At 41.4% G+C, this 20,150-nt stretch overlaps 1 protein-coding gene across 6 annotated transcripts; it reads right to left on the bottom strand.

The window, feature by feature from the left end:
* Window positions 1-18: 18 nt before the first annotated feature.
* LOC128888428 (Y+L amino acid transporter 2) lies at window positions 19-20,037 on the bottom strand. 6 transcript variants are annotated; one of them, XR_008460257.1, is made up of 12 exons: window positions 16,391-16,763; window positions 13,444-13,691; window positions 12,887-13,133; window positions 7,777-7,902; window positions 6,698-6,836; window positions 5,543-5,666; window positions 5,152-5,352; window positions 4,716-4,790; window positions 3,755-3,914; window positions 3,578-3,670; window positions 2,402-2,635; window positions 19-2,321 (listed from the first exon to the last, which is right to left on the bottom strand). XR_008460257.1 is itself a non-coding variant. In XM_054145303.1 (12 exons), exons 1-12 carry the CDS (start codon window positions 16,413-16,415, stop codon window positions 2,633-2,635), a joined length of 1,497 nt encoding a protein of 498 aa, XP_054001278.1. In that variant the 5' UTR covers window positions 16,416-16,747; the 3' UTR covers window positions 19-2,632. The 6 variants fall into 6 exon arrangements, 5 of the variants coding, with proteins under 5 accessions (XP_054001278.1, XP_054001287.1, XP_054001267.1 ...); XM_054145303.1 differs by adding an exon at window positions 3,279-3,334 and having other exon boundaries at window positions 19-2,635; window positions 16,391-16,747; XM_054145312.1 differs by lacking the exon at window positions 16,391-16,763 and adding an exon at window positions 19,709-20,037 and having other exon boundaries at window positions 19-2,635.
* Window positions 20,038-20,150: the final 113 nt, after the last annotated feature.

Raw genomic sequence — 20,150 nt, 5'->3', positions numbered from 1 at the left:
GCTGCAATTTTGTCTCTCTTTAGTCTTAGTGTTCCATTGTCATTTAAATAGAAAGTTTACATTCAATTGCAACTTTTTTTTTTACACAGAAGAACACACGGATAAAGTTTGGATATAGACAAGAAACCAGGGTTTCCTGAATTCGACGATTCGCGAAAATCAACGTGCGCTTATGAGTAAATAAAAATCACAGTGCGTACAAGCATGAAGGTGTCGACAATGGGGCGAGATAAACACATTAAGTCTTAATTCGTACAGGACACAGTACTTACTGCCACGGTGTCAGACGGTTAAGTGATTCGACTAATAAACGACTCGTATAAATTGAACAGGACAAACTTACGAGCTGTGTCGAATGTATCGCCTAAGGATTATTCCTCTTTTAATAGCGCAATCAAAGTATTGTACGTAAAACATGGATTCCGGTGGTGTCGTTGCTGCTACACAATTCTTAAACATAGTCACCTTCGTGGAGATTAAAACGCTACTACCTTTTCATAGGGTCTGTGCAGCTTTTTTGAAGAATTTACTTCAAATTCTGTTTTCAATTTTAATTAAAACGATAGAACGTTATATTTGTAAGAAACATAGTTTTAAGTTTACAAGTTCGAATTAGTAAATTAAATCACTTAAGTCGTACATTTATAATACATATAAATCTATTCTTTTCATAAGAATTATTCCCATAAAAAATATTGTATAACTTCATAAACTATTCGAGTACTTCGGTTGCCTATACAGGTGGCCGGCGCGATTCATTCTCAAAGATGGCGGCCTCGGCATCGTTACGGAGGCTTTCTATGGTTGTTGCAAACCTCCGTAACAAATTCATTAAATAGAGATCAGTGTACACCATGCATACACGTTTTGTACAGTAAACGGAATGATAAATAAGGAACAAACTAGAATGAAGATTTAGAATCGACTAAAATTGTCCTATAGATTTACGATTAGAAAAGTATAAAAAATCTAAAACTCGAACGATTCACGCTCATAAGCTTGCCTGCAATCGTCAATTTACCGAAAATTCTCGCGATCGCAATTAACACACACGTTAAACCTAAACGTTTGAATAGCCAGAGTCATTCGAGTGGTTGCGCCTTCGGACTATCTTTTTCTCTAATAGACAAAAAAGATCTAGCCAGTGGTTTAGCAATGAACAGTCCCCGTTAAAAGTTGCTCATAGAGCGCAGTCCAATGAACCCATGGAAGCACGAGACACACGCGGTGTGTACAGACTATGGGATTGTAGTACAAGTTTCAAAAATATTAATTATTGCAATTGAGCGAATTGATCTGTTTCATTTGTAAGTTTTTCTTTTCGAGAAATTCCAGATGTCGATGGACACCCTATAGACATGTACGTATGCGTGCCTCTTAAGGCTGGTACTACTTTTCGAATACTTAAATACTATTAAATACAAGTCTAATTCAACTGTTCAACCAAACATTATTAAAATAATAGGTTAGGTTCAAAATGTTGTGTGTTTAGGTTAGGTTTTAAATCATGTACGCGGTGTTTGAAGTTTCCATCAAATATCCGAACAGTTCCAGTCCCCGTGCCAATACCAGTGGCAGTAAAATGCGAATACAATATTATTATCGGTATTATTATTATTATTATTATTATTAGTATTATTATTATTATTACTATTATTATGCGATGTTGACAATCGAATGCCATCGCGTAACAATTGTTACGAACCTTCGTTTCTCGATCCCTGTGTGAACGAAAATGTTTTGAACCGTAATCGGGACCTGTGCTCGATGTTGTTCAATCATCGCGAAATGAAGAGGAATTAAATAAACATAGATAATAAATTATCGACGATATCCTGGGCTAACGAAATCTACTCGAAGATGAATAAGGCTCGAAACGAAGGATCGCATCGCGAAACATGGAAATGGTACAGCATGGAATGAAACGAAGCAATAACATCGGAAACGCGCGTCCAGCGGAGGAGAATACTGTGTGTCTTCTCGTTGAACATTCAGTGATGCCTCTTTAATTTTTTTATTTGCGTCTTTCGTGTTAGTACCTTCGTAGTCACTGCGTATCGCCGTTATCATTATTATTATACCTCCGCTGGAATCGTTTTGGTAATACATCACCGCCATGTCTTGGTGCCAGTGTAACGAGGTTGACATCCAGACGAGAAAAGCAGACGTGGATTTGTTGAGCAACTTTCAAGGTTTTGTTGCTGAGCATTCTGATTAAATATGGCTGTCTCTGGCCAGAACGCTCCTCCCTCACTCGGAGAACGATTAAACGAGTAGCTCGAATATTGAAATAATCTTTGGAATAAAGTCTTATCGTTGAACTGAAAATTACAAATCGTTCTAACGTGTGTATGTATAAAAGGAGTTTGATTTAAATTTTATAGTGCAATGCAGGTCCAACCTAGAATCGAATTTGAGTTAGGAATATCTTTCGTATGAAATAAATATTTTACATGAATCTAGGCGGATAAACGTTCTCCGAGTGTCCTGGAAAGCCTGTCCCATTTCTCGTTGTCTGCAAGCTGGAAGTCACCTCTATGAAGGCTGACGACGCATTCTGTCTGCGGTTAAACCTGAGCGGCTTTCGGCTTGCCGACCACCAGCATTATCTTCTGCAGAAACTTCGTCACGCTTACTGCAAACGAACAACATCAGAAGTTCAATATCTTGTCTTAAAGAAACAGATGGTTAGTAGATTTTTATATTCGAATAGTTCAACACAATAAAAGTAACAATAGAAATTTTATTTCGCGATTAGTTCCACAGTCATCCATAGTACATTAGTAACAATTTTTTACTGGTGCACCGTGTGAGAGAATTGTGTAAGTTGGTGTGCGTGGTGCTTGTTCTGTGAGTGCAGCGTGCAAAAATAAACGTTAACGATGTTTCAGTAAACTCAAATTAAACGCGATCGTTAAGGGACGTTTGAGACAAAAATAATTGAATGGCTGCTTCAGAGATACGCGAAAGTAAAAAATTGATTTAAAGACAGCGTCACGAAACTAAATTAAAGACAGATTAACAGAGTGTTGTTACGTGTATCTTTCTTGAAAATATAATAAGACTCACGAATACTCACAATGATTATGTATCGTGCAGATCGATTGAAATTTGAAGTGATCCCCTTAATAATAAAATAATTTGACGAATGCATGCAAGGTGATCGAGAAGCGACAAGCTGTTTAATGACGATTTTTTTTTTTTTTATAGAAATTAACGAATGTTAAAAGCATGCACGACATGACAAGAGTAAAATTATGTTAGAGTGTATTCTGAACCTTATTCTTTGGTCCGACGACTACCATCAGCTTCTGCAATGTTTTGGTAACGGCGCCTGCAGGAACACAACGGTTAAACAGAAACAAAACAAAATGGTCCATGTTTCAATTTTCGTTCGCGTAAAAAATTGAACTAATTCTTTAAACGAGATAAGAAAATCGTGTCCAATGTATAACTTATTAAAGCAAATAGCTAGAATGACATAAAAACTCAATGTCGATATCCTGATAAGCTAACAATGGAAACATCAATTGTTTTACAGAAATTTTATTTTATGTTAGAAAAAACTTTAACTTACAGACTCCTTTCTGGAAGAACTTTGGCTTATTTTTCCACGCGATAAAGATAAAGTACACGGGCACGGACGACAAGATCATTAGGCAGCCGTATCCTGAAAACAAAAATATTAATAGATTTGAAATTAGAATAAAATAATAACGGTTAATTTCAAGTTAATTCAAGTGTAATTAATTACCTGTCTCCACTGGGCTAGCGTACATAGGCACAACAGTCACGAAAATGGTAGCAATAATGTATATTACTGGGAAGAAGAGGTTCACTTTGATTGGCCTAGGCAGATTCGGTTGAGCCCATCTGAGCCAGGGTAGACAGAGCACAGAGACGCCTATGCTCAACTGTAAACAAACATGAAACATCGTAGATGTGAATAAGATCTCATTACCATTGGAACGTATAGACAACTGGATGACGGCTAGTGAATTTTACAAAACCCTTTGCAGTCCAGATTTTCTGATTTCAGTACAGTTTTGTCGAGTCTCACTCGACATAGAACAGCAAAGGGTTAAGATATAATTAAAAAAAAAGCTGTACAACTCGAAATGTCTATCGGAGTCTATGCGTCAAAGTTGGCCGCGTTTCTGCTCGTATTTGAACTGGGACAATACTGTCAATTACACCAAGCAGCATGAACTAATTAGAAAATTATCACTCGTTCGGTCTGGGTTAACAATTCGTGATGGACAGATACTCGTGCTACTCGACGTGGCATGCGTACACCAATGCTCGGTAGATTTCTTAGAACGTAACGAGGGGCAATCATGCTAACTTTGTTTTGGTTCAATTGGACCATGCAAACGAGTCTGCATAGTTGCTCTGATGCGAGATACGAGATACCGTGTTCACGAATTACATTATATCAAAAGTAACTCGGTAAATTGTATTACGTTTTGCACGAATTAAAAGTGAGATACCTTCAGCTCTACACCATTATTTTACAATTCTGACAATTTCTGATACATAACTGTATCGAGAAGCGATTATAAGTCACGTGTTGGGAATGTCATAAAAACGTGGTGGAAAGGAAGAGTAATTACATTTATTGTATAACACAACGTGTCCTTGCGGTAACTCAGGGACACTATTTGTGGCGTTAATGGAAAAACGATCTCCAGGGTGATTGGAGATTGTGTACTTACCCAAGCAGCAAAGCCGACATAATTGATCAGAGCATAGATGTCGGAAGAACAGAGGTACACCATGGACAAGAGGGCCTGAAACAAACCAACGAACCAGATTTCAATTACCGTACGCCATTGTTCCTTCCCTCGAGAAAATCCTCGACGGTTCTGAATAGTTGGACGCAATCGAAGCGGAAAATTGCGCGAATAGTCACAATAGATTGCAAGTGTCAATCTTTAGGTGGCGATTTCCAATGGAAGTGACCATAAGTACGCGTTTCTTTCAACGCTAGGTTTACGAAGCACGGTTCTTGTGCTGAATTTTTATCCACATACATACAGAGTATGTATGCCGCTTAAAAAATCTACATGTCAGAACTGTTAGTGCACGTCCGTGATTTATTATCAGTATATTTTCACTAAAATTGTCCGTGTAACGCAAATACCAACACACCATGCAGATAACGGCCGGCGTTGGGGTAACCCTCGAGGTTTGAATCATGGTCAATATTTCAGGCATCTGACCCTCGCAGGCGCCGGCGTAGAAGAGTCGCGAGGACGTCAGAAGAATTCCATTTACCGCTCCGAACGTCGACAGTGCCACAAACACAGGTATCGTCCAGGCGAACATGCCGAACAGACGATTGGCGAAGGTCTGCAAAGTAAAGAAAAATAATTTTTGAAATCTAATTGCGGTAATAGCGTTTCGTTACTGAAAACGATTGCGGATATTAGTTTCTTCGTCGGTGACGTTAGTGGCAATCAAAATAATTCTCTTTTCATTGTATCGTCTAATAAATTCGAATACCGTAACAAGTACAAATATTTAGTTTTATATGAATTACCACTGCCACTGCCTCGCTTCCCAGAACCTCCACGGGGCTCAAGGTCGTGTAGAAGGCTACGTTTGCGCAAACGTAAACAAGCGTGACGAGCACGCACGAAATTGCGATAGCTCTTGGTAAGTTTCTGAAAAAATAAAGACAAGAATTATTAAAGGTACTCGATTTCATTTAAATAAAAGAAAAATACTAATTTAATCAAGTATTTCAGTATCGTTTAGCGGTGCGATTCTCTTTTGTATTTCTGTGCTACCCCGTGGATAGTTGCATCGATCCGGCTATATCTCGTTAAGTTGAAGAGCAGGTTCGATGATCGTTAAATCGATTTCAATGGATTTCAACCGAGTGGCGTTTTGTGACGAAAACGTTTGACCTTGAAAAGCATAGGACGCCGTAGCACGGGCCCTTTCATTTGACCTCGTGTTAAAGTCAATAGAACTGGGCTTTGCGACCCCTCTTTTAATTAATAGATACACAAGACCGGCTGTTGCAATCGCTGTTAATGGTTGCGCGAGATTTCAGCGGAGATCGGGTTTAATTGTTTCGATTTGTCTGAGATGATCATATTTTTTAAATGGAGAAACGCAAGTAAACCAACGTCAATGCGCATAAACGAATGTTGCGTAAACTGCATTTTTCAGACAAGCAATACACACGAAACCGAAAGTGGACTACAAAGCTTCCATGTGGCGCAATATTTATTATCGAGGTTATATCACGTGACGGCACGTAGTCGTTCTTCCAGAATTGTTAGCATTTTATTTAACATGTTTATCTTTTATTCTTCTTTGCATATCTGTGCTGAAAAAATGTTGGCTTAAAAATAAAATACGTATCGCGTCACGTTACATGTGAAGCTGTGAAAGTGGAAGTGAACTAGCTAATGTATTCTTCCGGGTAATTAACAGTATTTAAATTGAACCTTATCTGCTTTGCACGGTGGTTGACGTAGTGTTCTGTATATTTAATAAAATTGCTAAGCGCAAGATAGAATAAATAAAATGATAAAACGTAAAGGAAAAGTAAGTATCAACGAACTGTAACCATTGTTTCGAATCACGTTAAAATTCATTCCGTAGTTTCAAAACAAAACGTGATACCGTGAAGAATCGTTGAACGCTTATAAGTACTTAGCAAAGTGAACGATAGGTTGCATACTTGACGGGGTCCTTCAGCTCTTCGATGATGAAATTCAAGTAATTCCAACCATTGTAAGCGAACAGACCCGAATAAAAGCTCAGCGCTATCGACGTCACTTCCGTGTTGGTGTTCTCGAACGTGAAATATTGCGTGTGCCCTGCAAGCACACGAAAGAAATCGATCAAACACAACAAATTCCATAGTACACACGGCTTATCGTTTTCTATTCGCACGACGCTTCTAGCAAGTAACAGAAGATCATTCTAGATCAATTTTTATTAATGAAAATAAACAACATTTTTTTTTTTTTTTTTTTTACTTTACATTTTAAAATTAAACTATTCGTGAAAATCATCTGTGAAAATTATCCCAATGATTATCGTTAGCACAAGGTACCCTAAGCATCGACTGAACGTTTACCTATTTCTATTTTCTTCTACTTAAATCCAGGGTAAATGTGTTTCTGATATAAATTTTGATTTCCATGTACGACTCGTTCGGGTGAGAAGCGATGATGACGCTTACTACAGAAGCGAGACAACATCGGGAGACGCAATTTATCGTAATCAAAGGAGTTCTTAGGAAGACGTTCGCTGAAAAGGGACCCATTTGGAGGACTGAATAGCTCAATTTAAAGCGATTCCTCGGGACGCAACACCGTGCGCCTCGAATCGTCCGCGTGTTTAATCCACCTTTTTGATTGGGCAATTTGTCTCGTCCGGCAAGCGTGGAGACGCCTAACTGTCTTATGTTACCTCGAAGAGTAACGTGGGTGGTGAAACATTAACGCGAGGCTTCCTCGTTCCGTGACTAAAAATCATCCATAGAAGAGTTTCCTTATCTCGTCTATTTAAATTGATAAAGTGAAATCATATCGTACGGAACAATCGTCCGTTTACACACGCGAGGGAAAGTCGATCTGTCGTAAGATCGGTTCAGTCTTTGTCGCGTGTATCGGAGCACAAGAAAAGGATCGAGCAACGCCGCAAGAAACGAACGGTTACGTGGAACACGAAACGCACGGTAGTCTCCATCCCCTTTTTCGCGTGGATAGCGATCTATATCTAAATCGAGAGTGTCGATGTCGTTGAACTCACCGGTGAACAGCTGACAACCTCCGGCGAAGATTATGACGAACAACGCCAGGAGCTTGGCGTACGTGAAAATGTCCTGCACCCTTGTCGCCCATTTCACGTCCCAGCAGTTGATGAACGCGAGGATACCTGAAATAAACGAGGAAACGTTACGGGACTCCAAATGTGTCGTTCTACGTAAAACAATTTACGTACTCGAATAAAATAAAAAAAAAAACATTGAAACAATATTTGGAACGAATGATACGAAACCTGTTCGTAGCATTAGAATACCTATAAAACGTTCCAATATTGAATTATTGGAACATATGTCTGGCCTAGTTGAGAGATCCACGGTCTCACGTGGAAACGAACCTCCTAATCGGTCCGTGCACTCGTTAATCGGATTCATTAGCCGTCGAAATTAACCGAGGAAACCTATCAACGTGATTGCGTTCGATGTTCGCCGGCGGTCGCGATACTGGATGACGTATCACCGCTGTCTCGATGACACGCATCACTCGGAACGCTGCCACGCGACTATCAAACTATAAACAAAACTGTTCGATCGCGCTCGTGCCGATAGGAGAGGGTGACTGGTCGATAACGAGAAAGGTACGATAATTCGATGAAATCGGGAAACGTTACACGCAGCTTTTTTCGGAACTAGTTGACTCGATTACACGGGTGAATAACCGCAAGTTACACCTGAGGTAGTTTACATTTTCTTGATCATTTGCATCTCGCTATTTTTATTGATTAATTTTTACGATTAATTTTTACGATTAATTTTAGTAAAACGATGGAGTTTTCTTGATAATTCTCCCAATTGATTTCCAGTGATGGATTATACGAACAGTGGAAGTTATTACCTCTAGATCGCTATTCAGGTGCAACAATGGTGTCGCCGTAGCATTGTCTGGTTGTAAGTATAAGGACGAAGGAAGAGATAACGAATAAGTCGGAAGGTGGTGAACGGTGTCGAGTTGGTTGGGACTGTTTGAAATATAAATATGTTTATAAAAGATGAAGCACGGAAACTCCGACAACGAGCAAACCTCCACTCCTCTGCTTTCAACCGGGCAACGGATGGATGAATGACATTAGCGTAAACATTTTATTCTGCAAAACCGGTTGCATGAGCTGGCCTGGCGTTTCAGACTGACTGGCACCAGTCCAGTCGAGCATGACGTCGGTAGGGGTAGAAACGAGCGTGGATGGTTATCGACCTGTTCGACAACGACCGAGGCAAAGGCAACGGGTGGTTTGGACGATCCAGGTCACAATGTTCGTAAATGTATCGCCGAAGATCCCACGGACTCGATACGGTTACGATCATCCCGTAGAATACGCGTTATGATTTCTTCTACGACGGATGAAGATGTACGACAGGGTACCGGCCATCGTTGCGTAACAGTGTTACGTATTTACTCGCGTGTCGAAATTTCTGATGCAATCGGTAGCGAGTTTTACATTTTTCGTGCTACACGTTGCATCGAGGTACTTGGAGCAATTGCTTCCTGGTATACGTACACGACTTCAATTACATGCAATGCGTTCGAGTGTTGTAGTTTGTGTTGCATGACTGACCAATGCGATACAGGACGGAGAGATTATCGAAGATATTTAATTTTCACGTATGAGAAAGGTTGCATCGTACTACAACTACGCTTCCTACTTCTGCATTTTCATTAAAAATGAAAAGAGTCTCACGGACTCTAAATCAAATTCTCGTTACTGTACACCTGCCAGCGATGGGTTAACGAACTATAGACTGACAGAGGAGCCTCTGGCCGAGGAGTTTGAATCACTCGGAAGTTAACAGCAACGACGGTGGTGGCCCGGTGTCAGAAACGCCTCAAGTTTATTGGCCGGCGACGAAGCACGTGCAAGATTCCACCTTACGAATGCGTATCGCGGTGATCGGGACCAGACACGTCCTTGGTTGTATTCGTTGGCAACGTCAAATAAAAGTAAGAAATGTCGACTGACGCAACATCTCGAGGAATATCGCGAGACTCTTTCCGCCCTTCCCCTCCGCGTCCCTTCTTTCTGTTACCCTCCGTTCCTCCTACGCCTTGGAACGTCTTGCATCGTCTGCACGTCTGCCGTCTGGCCTTGTCCTCCTCCTTCGTCCGCGTCATGTTCTTTTCGCCTCGTCTTTCATGTCCTCCTCGGCGAATTATACTGTTGTGCCCGCCAGTTGACACGTTATTAGAAAATTACATTTAATCGTAATTGGACGTGATTGGTACCGCGAGTCTTTTCACACGAGCACTGCCGGATTCTCGAGACGCCAGGACAATAGCCCTTATCGGGGTTTGGTATCCACCATCTTGATCCTGTGCGGTGGTAGCCGTCCTAAATACCTGCCTATGCACTGCCACAGGTGCTACAGTCGATTTTCTAATACTTGTTCACCTCCAATTCGAAACCAACAATCCCAAAAAACCCCTAGGTACCGATCTGTTAATTTTCAATCGGCCACTTTGAATTTCAGAACCATATGTCTCGTTAATAACTCGTTCGATTTACCGTAGAGACTCGCAATTCCGCGAACGATTGATTTCCCCTTAGATTTAATCATTGATCCTCGCCACTAGAAACTTGTTCTATTCGAGAAACTTAATTACCTTCTCAAGAATTCACGGAACCAATTCGCGTCAGCAATCGAAAGATCGGAGACTATGGACTTCCATTTCGTTTTCTTTCGCGGGAAACCATCGTCCACTGTTCGTCGAACGATTTCATCGGAAATTAAACGGAACCCTCGATCTTCGCGAAGAGTCTCGTTTCCGTCTTCCTCTCCGAGTGTTCTGTCCGCAGCTTTCGACATCTCGTTACGTCGACGGACGTGATTCTCCGCGAAAGTCACTTCCTGCCACGGAGAGAAGTTTACGGTCTGCTTCTGCGGCTCTAATTAACATCTGCGTGTTCGACGATTGGTTCCGCGAGAAAAAATGTAAGAAGATAATGTGCAATTTTGCATAATCGCCGCTGGTGATCGATGGAGTCATTTGGACGAGAACGAAACCACTTCGAACGAAATATCCTCGTGTATACTGCAACTATACCGTCGTTAAATTTTCCATTTCAACTGTCCAGTCACTCGAACCCGTTATCTAGGAAATATGCACCAACTATGTTGCAACTGAACTATGAAAATAAATTAAAAAATCCTCCATAAAATCAGCACGCATGCTAATGGCATTTACGCGCGCGATACTACTAATAGTTTCGCTAAAAGATGTTGCAAACATCATGAAAAACGACCTCGTCGTAAACGCGTAACAACTATTTTCTCTCGCCGTAACAAAATGTACGTATCGCGAGTAAAAAGTACTCGCTTTCAACTACAGCGCAGATAATTGTCCCGTAAAGATAATTAGTCGCATGGTTAACGATTAACTTGTGACGCGGTTGCGTTATTCGCCGACGACAAGAAAAAGAACTATACGAGCTGCGAGATACCAAAAGACATTTCTGCGGGCACGTGTCGGATGGCGTTCGCAATTCTGTAAAACGATACGCGCAACGTGGTCTCGATATCGAGGCGGAAGACAGCGCCAACCGCAAGGGGAATGTACGTGATATCTCCTTCCCTCGTCAGCGTCAGATTCTCTAAAAAAAAAATACGCGTCTTCTGCACGATTCGAGATGACCTTTACGTCTGTGGATCAATTAGCGCTGCGTACATTTTGTTTACACGTTTATTGGCAGAATGATGGAACTCGGCAGCTTTGATTCCATTCGGCCATTTTCATTTGTCTCGATGGTTAGATCGCGATTATTAACCAGCGCAAAAAAAAAATTGTTAATTGGAGCTCTGAAAGGAAACAAGCGATTCCCTCGAGAAATCGTCGGAAACTAAGACAAGCTGGAACGTCGCAATTGCCAAGAGCACGGGAAAAACAAAGGATACAAGACCAGGATTACTATTGAGGGAATTATAAATTGTTCTCGTAACGTGAGCCGTGGTATTAAGTCTGGAAGCTCCCAGAAGGACGCTGAAGAAGAGGCTTTTGTTTAGGAAGGATTGGAGACAAACAGGCTAGGACGAATTGCGGCCACGACTGCGTGGACTCGTTACAAATATTGTCCGCGTTCTATTTTTTTTTTTTTTTTGTTCTAACAGAAATAATACTCTTCAGCTACAGAAATACTCGACAGCGAAATTTAACTTATTTTCACTCATGGTGGAAAAAAATCTTGGAGCGCAGAGGGTTGACAGAAACAGTTGACGATATCGTGTGATCAGCACTAATATCTCAAGAGTTCTCAAACCCGTGACGTATGAAGTATAGTAAAATTGCATTATATCTGAATGAATTTAATAATTTTACTATTCTACTATACTATATTGGATAATGAAATCGTACTAAATTTAAACAAACTGTAAAATTCTCGGACGGCGATTAGAAAGAAGTTTGTACGATACGTTGCCTAAATCTGAGTCTTCCAATAAATTAGGGAGCAAGAATGCGTTGAATAAACTTGAAGGAAGCGATCAAAGGGGGCTCGAGGTCTGAATGAACCCGGGCCAAGATAATAGGAGAAGCTGAATAACGTTAAAGCAGAGAGAAAGTGATTCGATTAGCTGACAATCCGACCATGAATTATTCCGGAACGACCTTTCAATCATAAAGGACGCGACGCCGGAGTTCTCGGAAGAGAATGAAAATCCAAGGGTGCCAATCGGAACAATACGAGGAGGTTCGACTTGATGAAACGACACAGGCATTGATTAAAGCCTCGAAATAACGTATTTATCTAGCCACGAGCTTGATTTCCGTGAGAATGAACAAACTAAGGACACGAATGACCCAATGAAGTCAGTATTACTGTTTACTTTCGAAGATAGAGAGGTATGTTTAAGGCAGAAGTTGTTTGATTTCGTTGGGGGAGCCTAGAGATATTTTTAAAAAAATGATAACGAGAAATCTGGGCACTTTTGGAACTGTACTATTTAAAGTAACTGTTTAAAGTTAGGATATTCTATGATTCGTTGGAAAATGATGAAAGTAATTTCTGTTATTTTCGAATAGAAGACCAAAATGTTACTCTGAGTAGCTTGTTAAATTTTCGTTTAATATTAAGTTTGCTCGGGCAAGTAGTAAGATAGTGTTTCACTTACATATGCAGCAAGCAGCGAGTATCCTCGTCGCCTCGTCCGGTGGCGAGCAGTCTGGAAACACTGGTTTCAGTACATAAATGCTGAAGGTCAAGGCCACGATAGCTTGACTGCAAGGCCGCACTATCATACACTCGACCCAGAGTCTGATGAATGCCATGAAAGGTCCGAAGGTCTCCATGATATACGCGTAATCGGCGCCCGACTTTCTGATCATGCATCCCAACTCCGCGTAACAGTATGCGCCCACCTGTTGTGCGATCAGAAACCAGTATACGTTTTATGGCTGTTCCGTGGTCTATTCCGCCGCTTAACCATATCGAGACCCAAGTACGAATAAATAAACGCAATAGAAACGATAGTAAAATTGCATTACATTTGAATGAATCTTAAAATTCCTTGCATTTTATATTATTATATAAATACACTCTGTGTTTCTTGGCTGAGAACGTCTTGGCCACGAAACAACCGAATGAAATTTCTTATTTCCTCGGCCAACGAACTCTCGAGAACGTGGAAGCCATCGATTGTATAATACGAGAGGATTGGCGTGTACTTACCGTGGAGAAGATGCCGGAAGCTATCCACACCAGGAGGCTCGCGTTCACGCTACCCGTGTAGGTGAGGACACCAGTGGGACTAACGAATATCCCAGAACCGATAATGGAACCGACGATCACGGTCACGCCGTTCATCAGGGACATCTTCGCTTCGAGTTTGATCTCATCGCTGGGTTTCTCGGCGATCGGGACCGCGTCGTACGGACCCTTCTCGCCATCCTTGATGCTGCCCGACTTCGACATCCTCCCTGAAACAGATCAAACGCGCAATCCTGTCAATTCATCGTTTGTAAATCGCCTCCATTTTCGCTCAATTTTCTATGCAATGAATTGCTACCGCATTACGAGAAACGTGTCGAACGATTTGTCGCCGCCTCTCTACTACTACTTCATCGGGAAAAGGTAACCGATTCAGTGGAAATACTTTCGTGAAAATATAATGAAGAACATATAGCCACTGTATCTTTTTAAAATTATGTACGATCCCACAGAACCTTTTACAATTATCCTATTCTCCACGAATTCGAATTATTCATTTCAACGAAAGCTACTATTCTTTCGTCGCCTAACAGAACCCAGTTCATTCGGACACACCACCTGTTGATCAACCCCGAACAGCATAAGAAAACCATCCTAAGAAGATAGTAAATTCGAAACTTCGCGAGCCCTGTAGCCCTTTTACTCTGCGCTCTTCCGATTCATTAGATGAAAGCATCGTCCAATCTGCAACCGGGAAATGTGTTCTCTTATCGATGTCCCAGTTCTGGGCGATCCGAGAAATTCCCTTCCCAGGAATTTCCCTCGTTTCTCTGAATAATGCATCCTGCCGTCCTCGTCCCGACCTGCAGTAGTTCTTGCTTTCGATAGCCAATTTTTACACCGCATTCAAGCTACGCAATCGTTGCTCCAGATGAGAATAAAATACGCAGACAATCCTAAAAGTGGTCCGAATGGGGTCGTGTTCGGACTTATTTTCACCGGAAGTACAATATAACGAACTTCACAATTTATCTTTTAATAGACACACTATTTTATTAAAACAGCAAAATCTTTCTCTCCAAAAAGCGGAAGAAACGTAAACACGCTAAATTCGCGCCAAGCAATTTCACCGTGGGACGATATCGAACCTACGCTAATCTAACTTAATTTTCTCGAAATACCTCTATATCGACGATCCACTTTCCACCACCACAGTTTCTTTGCTGTCACTCGCTTTCTCTGATGTATAAACGTAACCGTTTTGACAAACAAAGATTACAAACGTTACAATCGTTAATTGAACAGTTTAACACGTTTATCGACTTCGAAATAATTCTATAAAGATCGAACGTTGAGTTACTTGTACGTTTGCAAACTGCTGTCCATCCCATCGAAACATTGTGCAATAAAGATACGTATACCAAGTTGTTTGTCGCTTACTCGAACTTTATCTATCTTTCTTATTTCTTTTCTTCTTTATTTTCATTTTCTGCAACCTAGCATCTTTTACTTAGTCGGACTTTATCCATCTTCCGTAATTATCTATCTTTTCTTCTTTATTTATTCGTTCCGAGTACGTTAACTCGAATCAAATGTGACTTTCGCGGACAGCTCGCATTTATCACGCCACTCGACGGGCCCCCCGTTCTTCGCGATCGTCCAGACCGACCAATAACGTTCGCGAACGTCGAAACACACCTTTCTATCGCCTGAGCGAACTTTGCGCGCAGGTGCAAACCAGTTTCTTAATCCCGTAATCGCCTCTATGATCGTTTCAACCGGCATTTAATCGATGGATTCCGTAAATTCCCTAATTGCTTGGTAGCACCGTTGACACGTCGAACAGTTGTTGCTGGTGAGAAAGGCGAGTCACGGTCACGCGCGGAACGAGCGCAACACGTTGTCGATTCGATTATCGAATCTTTCCTTTCCTTTATAAGTTCCGTGACCGCGGCCAACGAACACAAACGAAAGTGGATGGACCAACCCATGACAAATCGAATACTTTTTATAAATAGGACAGTCTTTCTGATATTCAAACGTACCATAAACTTTAGCGAATGTATCTCCTAAATGTATCTCGAAGAATTTTCAACATTTCCGACGTGCTTTATTCTATACACGTTTAAAAAGAAGAGTTGCACTTTATGGAATAAATTGTAATAAATTTTAATTTTACTTTTTACGTAACCTTTTGTTCTTAATTCTTTTTTTTTTTTTTTTTGATCGATCCTCAAGACGCCGAATTATCGCAAAATTCTACGATTCGCGGCAGATACTTTTAGAACAGACAATGTTTCATGGTATAAACTATTCTTGGATGGCACGGAAGCTTTACTGGGCTATGGTCGTAAACGTGAAAATTAAGTGTCTCGCGAAGAAATTTTATTGCATACTTTCGACGGTTTATCCGTTCACCTAAGAATTACGAAATGCTTCGTGTATGCCAATGTCGAATAAAGGTATCAATAAAGGAATTAACGACAAATTTTGATTCGTCTGAATTTGCACCAGCTCCGTGCGGCTTGTTCCAATCTAATATGTTGAGTACGAATTAGCGCGATTCTATGCGATCACTCGAGTGGAACAATGTATAATTTAACTATCAATGTATCCTATGATTTTTTGAGCTAACGTGGTATTTAGTATAACTTTCCGCGATCTCTCATTTCTTTCTTTTTCTTTTTTTTTTAAATAAAAAACTAAAAGCTACTTCGTACGAGATAAAAGCATAGGAAGCCAGTCGAACTTTTTCCCACGTGAATAAGTAATCGCGTTATTCGCGCACGTTGTAACGCCATTTCCATCCGTGCGCCGTAAATATTTCACTTTAATTCCCTGGCTGACAGCGCACTATTGACCCGTAATTTAGTGGTAGCTAGTTCAAACAAAACAATTTAATTCTCCTCTGCTCGAGATCGCTAAAAGTATTTCAGGCTCTGTTTGAAAACCACTGCTGTACACATACTGAAAGTTCCATACGTGTGCAGCATTCTCCTGGATCTACGACGGAAATCCCTGTTTATTGGATACGCGGAAGCAACGAGACCGTTCCACGCCGATATTCAAACGCGCAAATTACGTTTCGACTTTGCACGCCCAACCGAACGAAACGACGAGCAGTAAAATCGTCACCGAGAAACACATGGGAAATAAAAGCCGGCGAAAGATTGAGTTTTACGCGGGACAGATCGAGTTAAACGTAATACGACGACCGAACGAACGCCAGTTGTTCTTTTACTGAGCGATTTGTGCGAAAGATTGCGCGAAAAAGAGTCTACGGATCGAAGTACATAATAACTGCATCCACGTGACCGCAGAGGTGGTCGTAATCCGAGAATAGGAAACAAGAGGCTTGGAAGAGGAACAGGCACTATCGAATTTTCTGATTAATCTCGGTTCATCGATGAGCAATTTTTTTAGATTATGTGTCGACGTTGGCGTTTTTGCTATCGTTCAAATAAGATGCAGTTAATGTTCCGAGATCCATAATCGATCATCCGGTTTCAAAAGGTAAATCGCGTAAAACGTGAGTTTAAAGTGTTGACGATCACACGGTACCGTATATTTTGTCCATGTCGCGTTCGCGATACGATATCAAATTTCCTCGTGTCTCGTATTCACTGATAACTAGGTCCGTCTTTACAATCAAATAATTACCCATCCACGGTCTTCCTTGGTGAGTAATAATACGCGACACAATAATCAGGAAACGTTTAAATTCAAATACCTAAAATATCTCAAACGAAATAGAGGAACTAAACATTATGTCTGATAAATATTGAAGAGGGAATATTCTTCATGCTTGGATTTCAATGAACAGATTTAACGCCTGAACGCCGCCATTACTTTTGCGAGAGAGTAATTTGCAAAATATATGATACAAGCGAGGTCTCGACGTGGCGACACGTACGCACAACCCTCTTTAATTCGAACTCCTAATGCGACAGTCCGGCAGGCATTCGTACAGCTTCAAGTCTGTTCTCCGAACGCTGCATGCATACTCTTAAGAGGGTCACTCGCGTGAATATCAACTATCAGTAATTTTCTAGATTAAATTTCGAACATTCCTATTTGTATGTATCGGAATTGTCCGGAAAGTTCGTGCCATTTTTTGGTAGGTGACGTTAAGACAGGTCTGAATATATCAGAACGATATCGGAACGGACGGAATATTCAAATTGCCTGAAAGATGGAAAAGGGTTGTAGATCAAAATGGCACCTGTATAACTTGATAAATTTATACTAAAATTTAAATATTCTGCGTTCCAATTTTCCTTCGAAAACGGCACGAACTTTCCGGACAATCCAATAGTTTTCGACGGCGAATTAAATGGCGTAAAATTGAATGCGCAACTCCTTAAATCGTTTAGACGTTAGAAAAGACTCCCATTTCTTTCATCGTTCTGTATAGGTAAAAAGTACTTTCGGTACTGTGCCGGCCTCCAGTGAAACTGCGAACCCCTTTTCAAATACCAGTTCACTCCCCACCGTTCCCCGAACAACCTTCCACGGATTTTTTACGAAACCCTTCGTTGTCACACAATGGCCGCTCGTACCTTCGTTTCTAATAAGCGTTCAAGTTCTCATCTCGCCTCGTTCAATACCTCGAGAGACTCTCGATAAAATTTAGCGCACGGCCTCAGAATTTCCAGTTACGACACTGTAAGATATACTTGTTTTCGAGTCGTAATCATCCTTGGACCGAGTATGAAACGCGCAAAAATCGAACAGCTGTTGGAGGAAAAAGCTTGGCTGTAAGCTGGCGATTGGTAGACGAAAATTCGATAAAAATAGATCTTTCTCGATTCTGTGACAGGCTCGTTTTACGCACGTGCACAGAAAAGGACTCCCTAAATCGAGCACGGGGGCTCGCGAAACTTTCGCGAGGATTGCGTCAGTTTCTATTGATCTTTCACCGACCACGGCAGTCACCTTTCGACGGTAACGCGACCTGTACTTAAACATAAGATAAACATAAGGTAGCGGCCTCTTGGTGGAGCGACGTAGACAGAAGTTATCGCAAAAATTCTGTCGCTGTCCCTCACCTTTATTTCAGCGGTGTCCGCCATCGCTCACCCTCTGAACGCGCGACGCGACTTTCGATCGTGTGCTTTCAATAATAATTGATTACTCGAACAAGTTATGTCACGCGAGAAGATGTTGAAAACGATACGTTTGTATACTATAGCGTCCTCGGACGATCAAGTTTTAATCCTAAACACTACCGTTACGAAGCTTATACCGTAGGAGTGTCGTACTAGAAAAGTCAACTCGGAACTTGTAAATATTCCGTTATTTACGCGTTAATCCTGTCCTCGGAAAACCGAAATATAATTCTTCTACCAATATCTACGAGTTTATTTACAAATCCAGAATTAACGTATGGTCATAGATCGTTTACTACGTAAACGATACCAGTGACCCTACCTAGCTGTCAGAAATTGTAACTAAAGCGAATCGTGATGGGGAACACAGCATCGATCAGTTTGCGTGTAAACGACCATTGTTGTGCTAAGAGACGCGATATGCTTTGTAACGCTAGAAAGACGAATCGTTCATCCAAACGGTACTTCGTTAAAAAAAATATATATATATACATCTTCGTAAAGAATCCGATTCGCGATATTCCTACGGTGCGTTTAACCGATGGAAAAAAGGTTAGTTTTCACCTCCGACAGGATAGCGTTATGGCGGACAAGAAAATCAATAGGCCACGTGGGTCGCCGACCGGGTTTTCCAATCCCAATTCTCTCATTCTACGTTCAAGAAACCAGCGACATCTCAAGGGGTGGTTTCCACTCGACCCGGGAACGCGAAATCTAATCATCGTTTCTCGTTGTATCCAATAACCAAGCGTTGTCTAAATATCTGACAAACAGATCGAAGAATCGTCTCACTTCTCGCTGTTGTTTGCATCACCCTCGACTTTCGATGTTAATCATATTTGCACTACCCGTCAACACACGTCCTAATGCAATTTGCAATAATTTCGACTCGATCCTCGATAATCTCAACCGTATCGGCTTGCAACTTTCAACATTTACCGTGAAATTATATTTGAATTTAAAAGTGTCTAGATACTACAGTGGAAATAACCAAAGGGTACGATGCAACCCCTGTGCAGTTGTTTTTAAACTAGAAAGCTCTCCCCTTGCAACGCGTCTCAAAACCTGATGATACTTGTTAAAATAAATCAACAACTTGAACAACCCTTAATTCGAAACGATCGATCACCGATTCCCCTGTAGCGGATGTAAACGAAAAATTGAATGGCACCGCTCACCTAAGCTTGACGTATTTTGCGGTAGTGGTGATTTGCTCGCAAAGTCCGTAAGTGTCACTGGTCACCTACACGTGGTCGATCACAGAGGAGAGCAGTCCGGCATTGACACGGAGGGCCACCCTCAGAGCATCGTTCCGCGTTGTCTCGTGGTCGATCTGGTCTTCACCAGGGGTCAGGTGAACGTGGACACCACGCACAGGGGCTGATGTAATCAAACACTGAGACACGAGGACGCGAAGTCACGAAACGTACCACGCGCGCACTCGCCGAGCTCTGAATGACCGTCCGACGCTCGTTCCGTTTGAGGGCTTTGCGCATTATAACGTGCGGTCAACGAGGGCCGGCGCATGTCGTCTGCTCTTTCTTACTCCCCTCCACTCCCTACTCCCTTATGGGTGTACATGGCGTGGAATCGTCGCGTTTATGTAGACACCATACTGCA

The sequence above is a fragment of the Hylaeus anthracinus genome, unplaced genomic scaffold (assembly GCF_026225885.1).
Source record: "Hylaeus anthracinus isolate JK02 unplaced genomic scaffold, UHH_iyHylAnth1.0_haploid 0, whole genome shotgun sequence".
Taxonomy (NCBI): Eukaryota; Metazoa; Arthropoda; class Insecta; order Hymenoptera; family Colletidae; genus Hylaeus; species Hylaeus anthracinus.
Note: the sequence above shows the minus strand (reverse complement) of the source record. Positions and strands in the feature narration are given on the sequence as shown.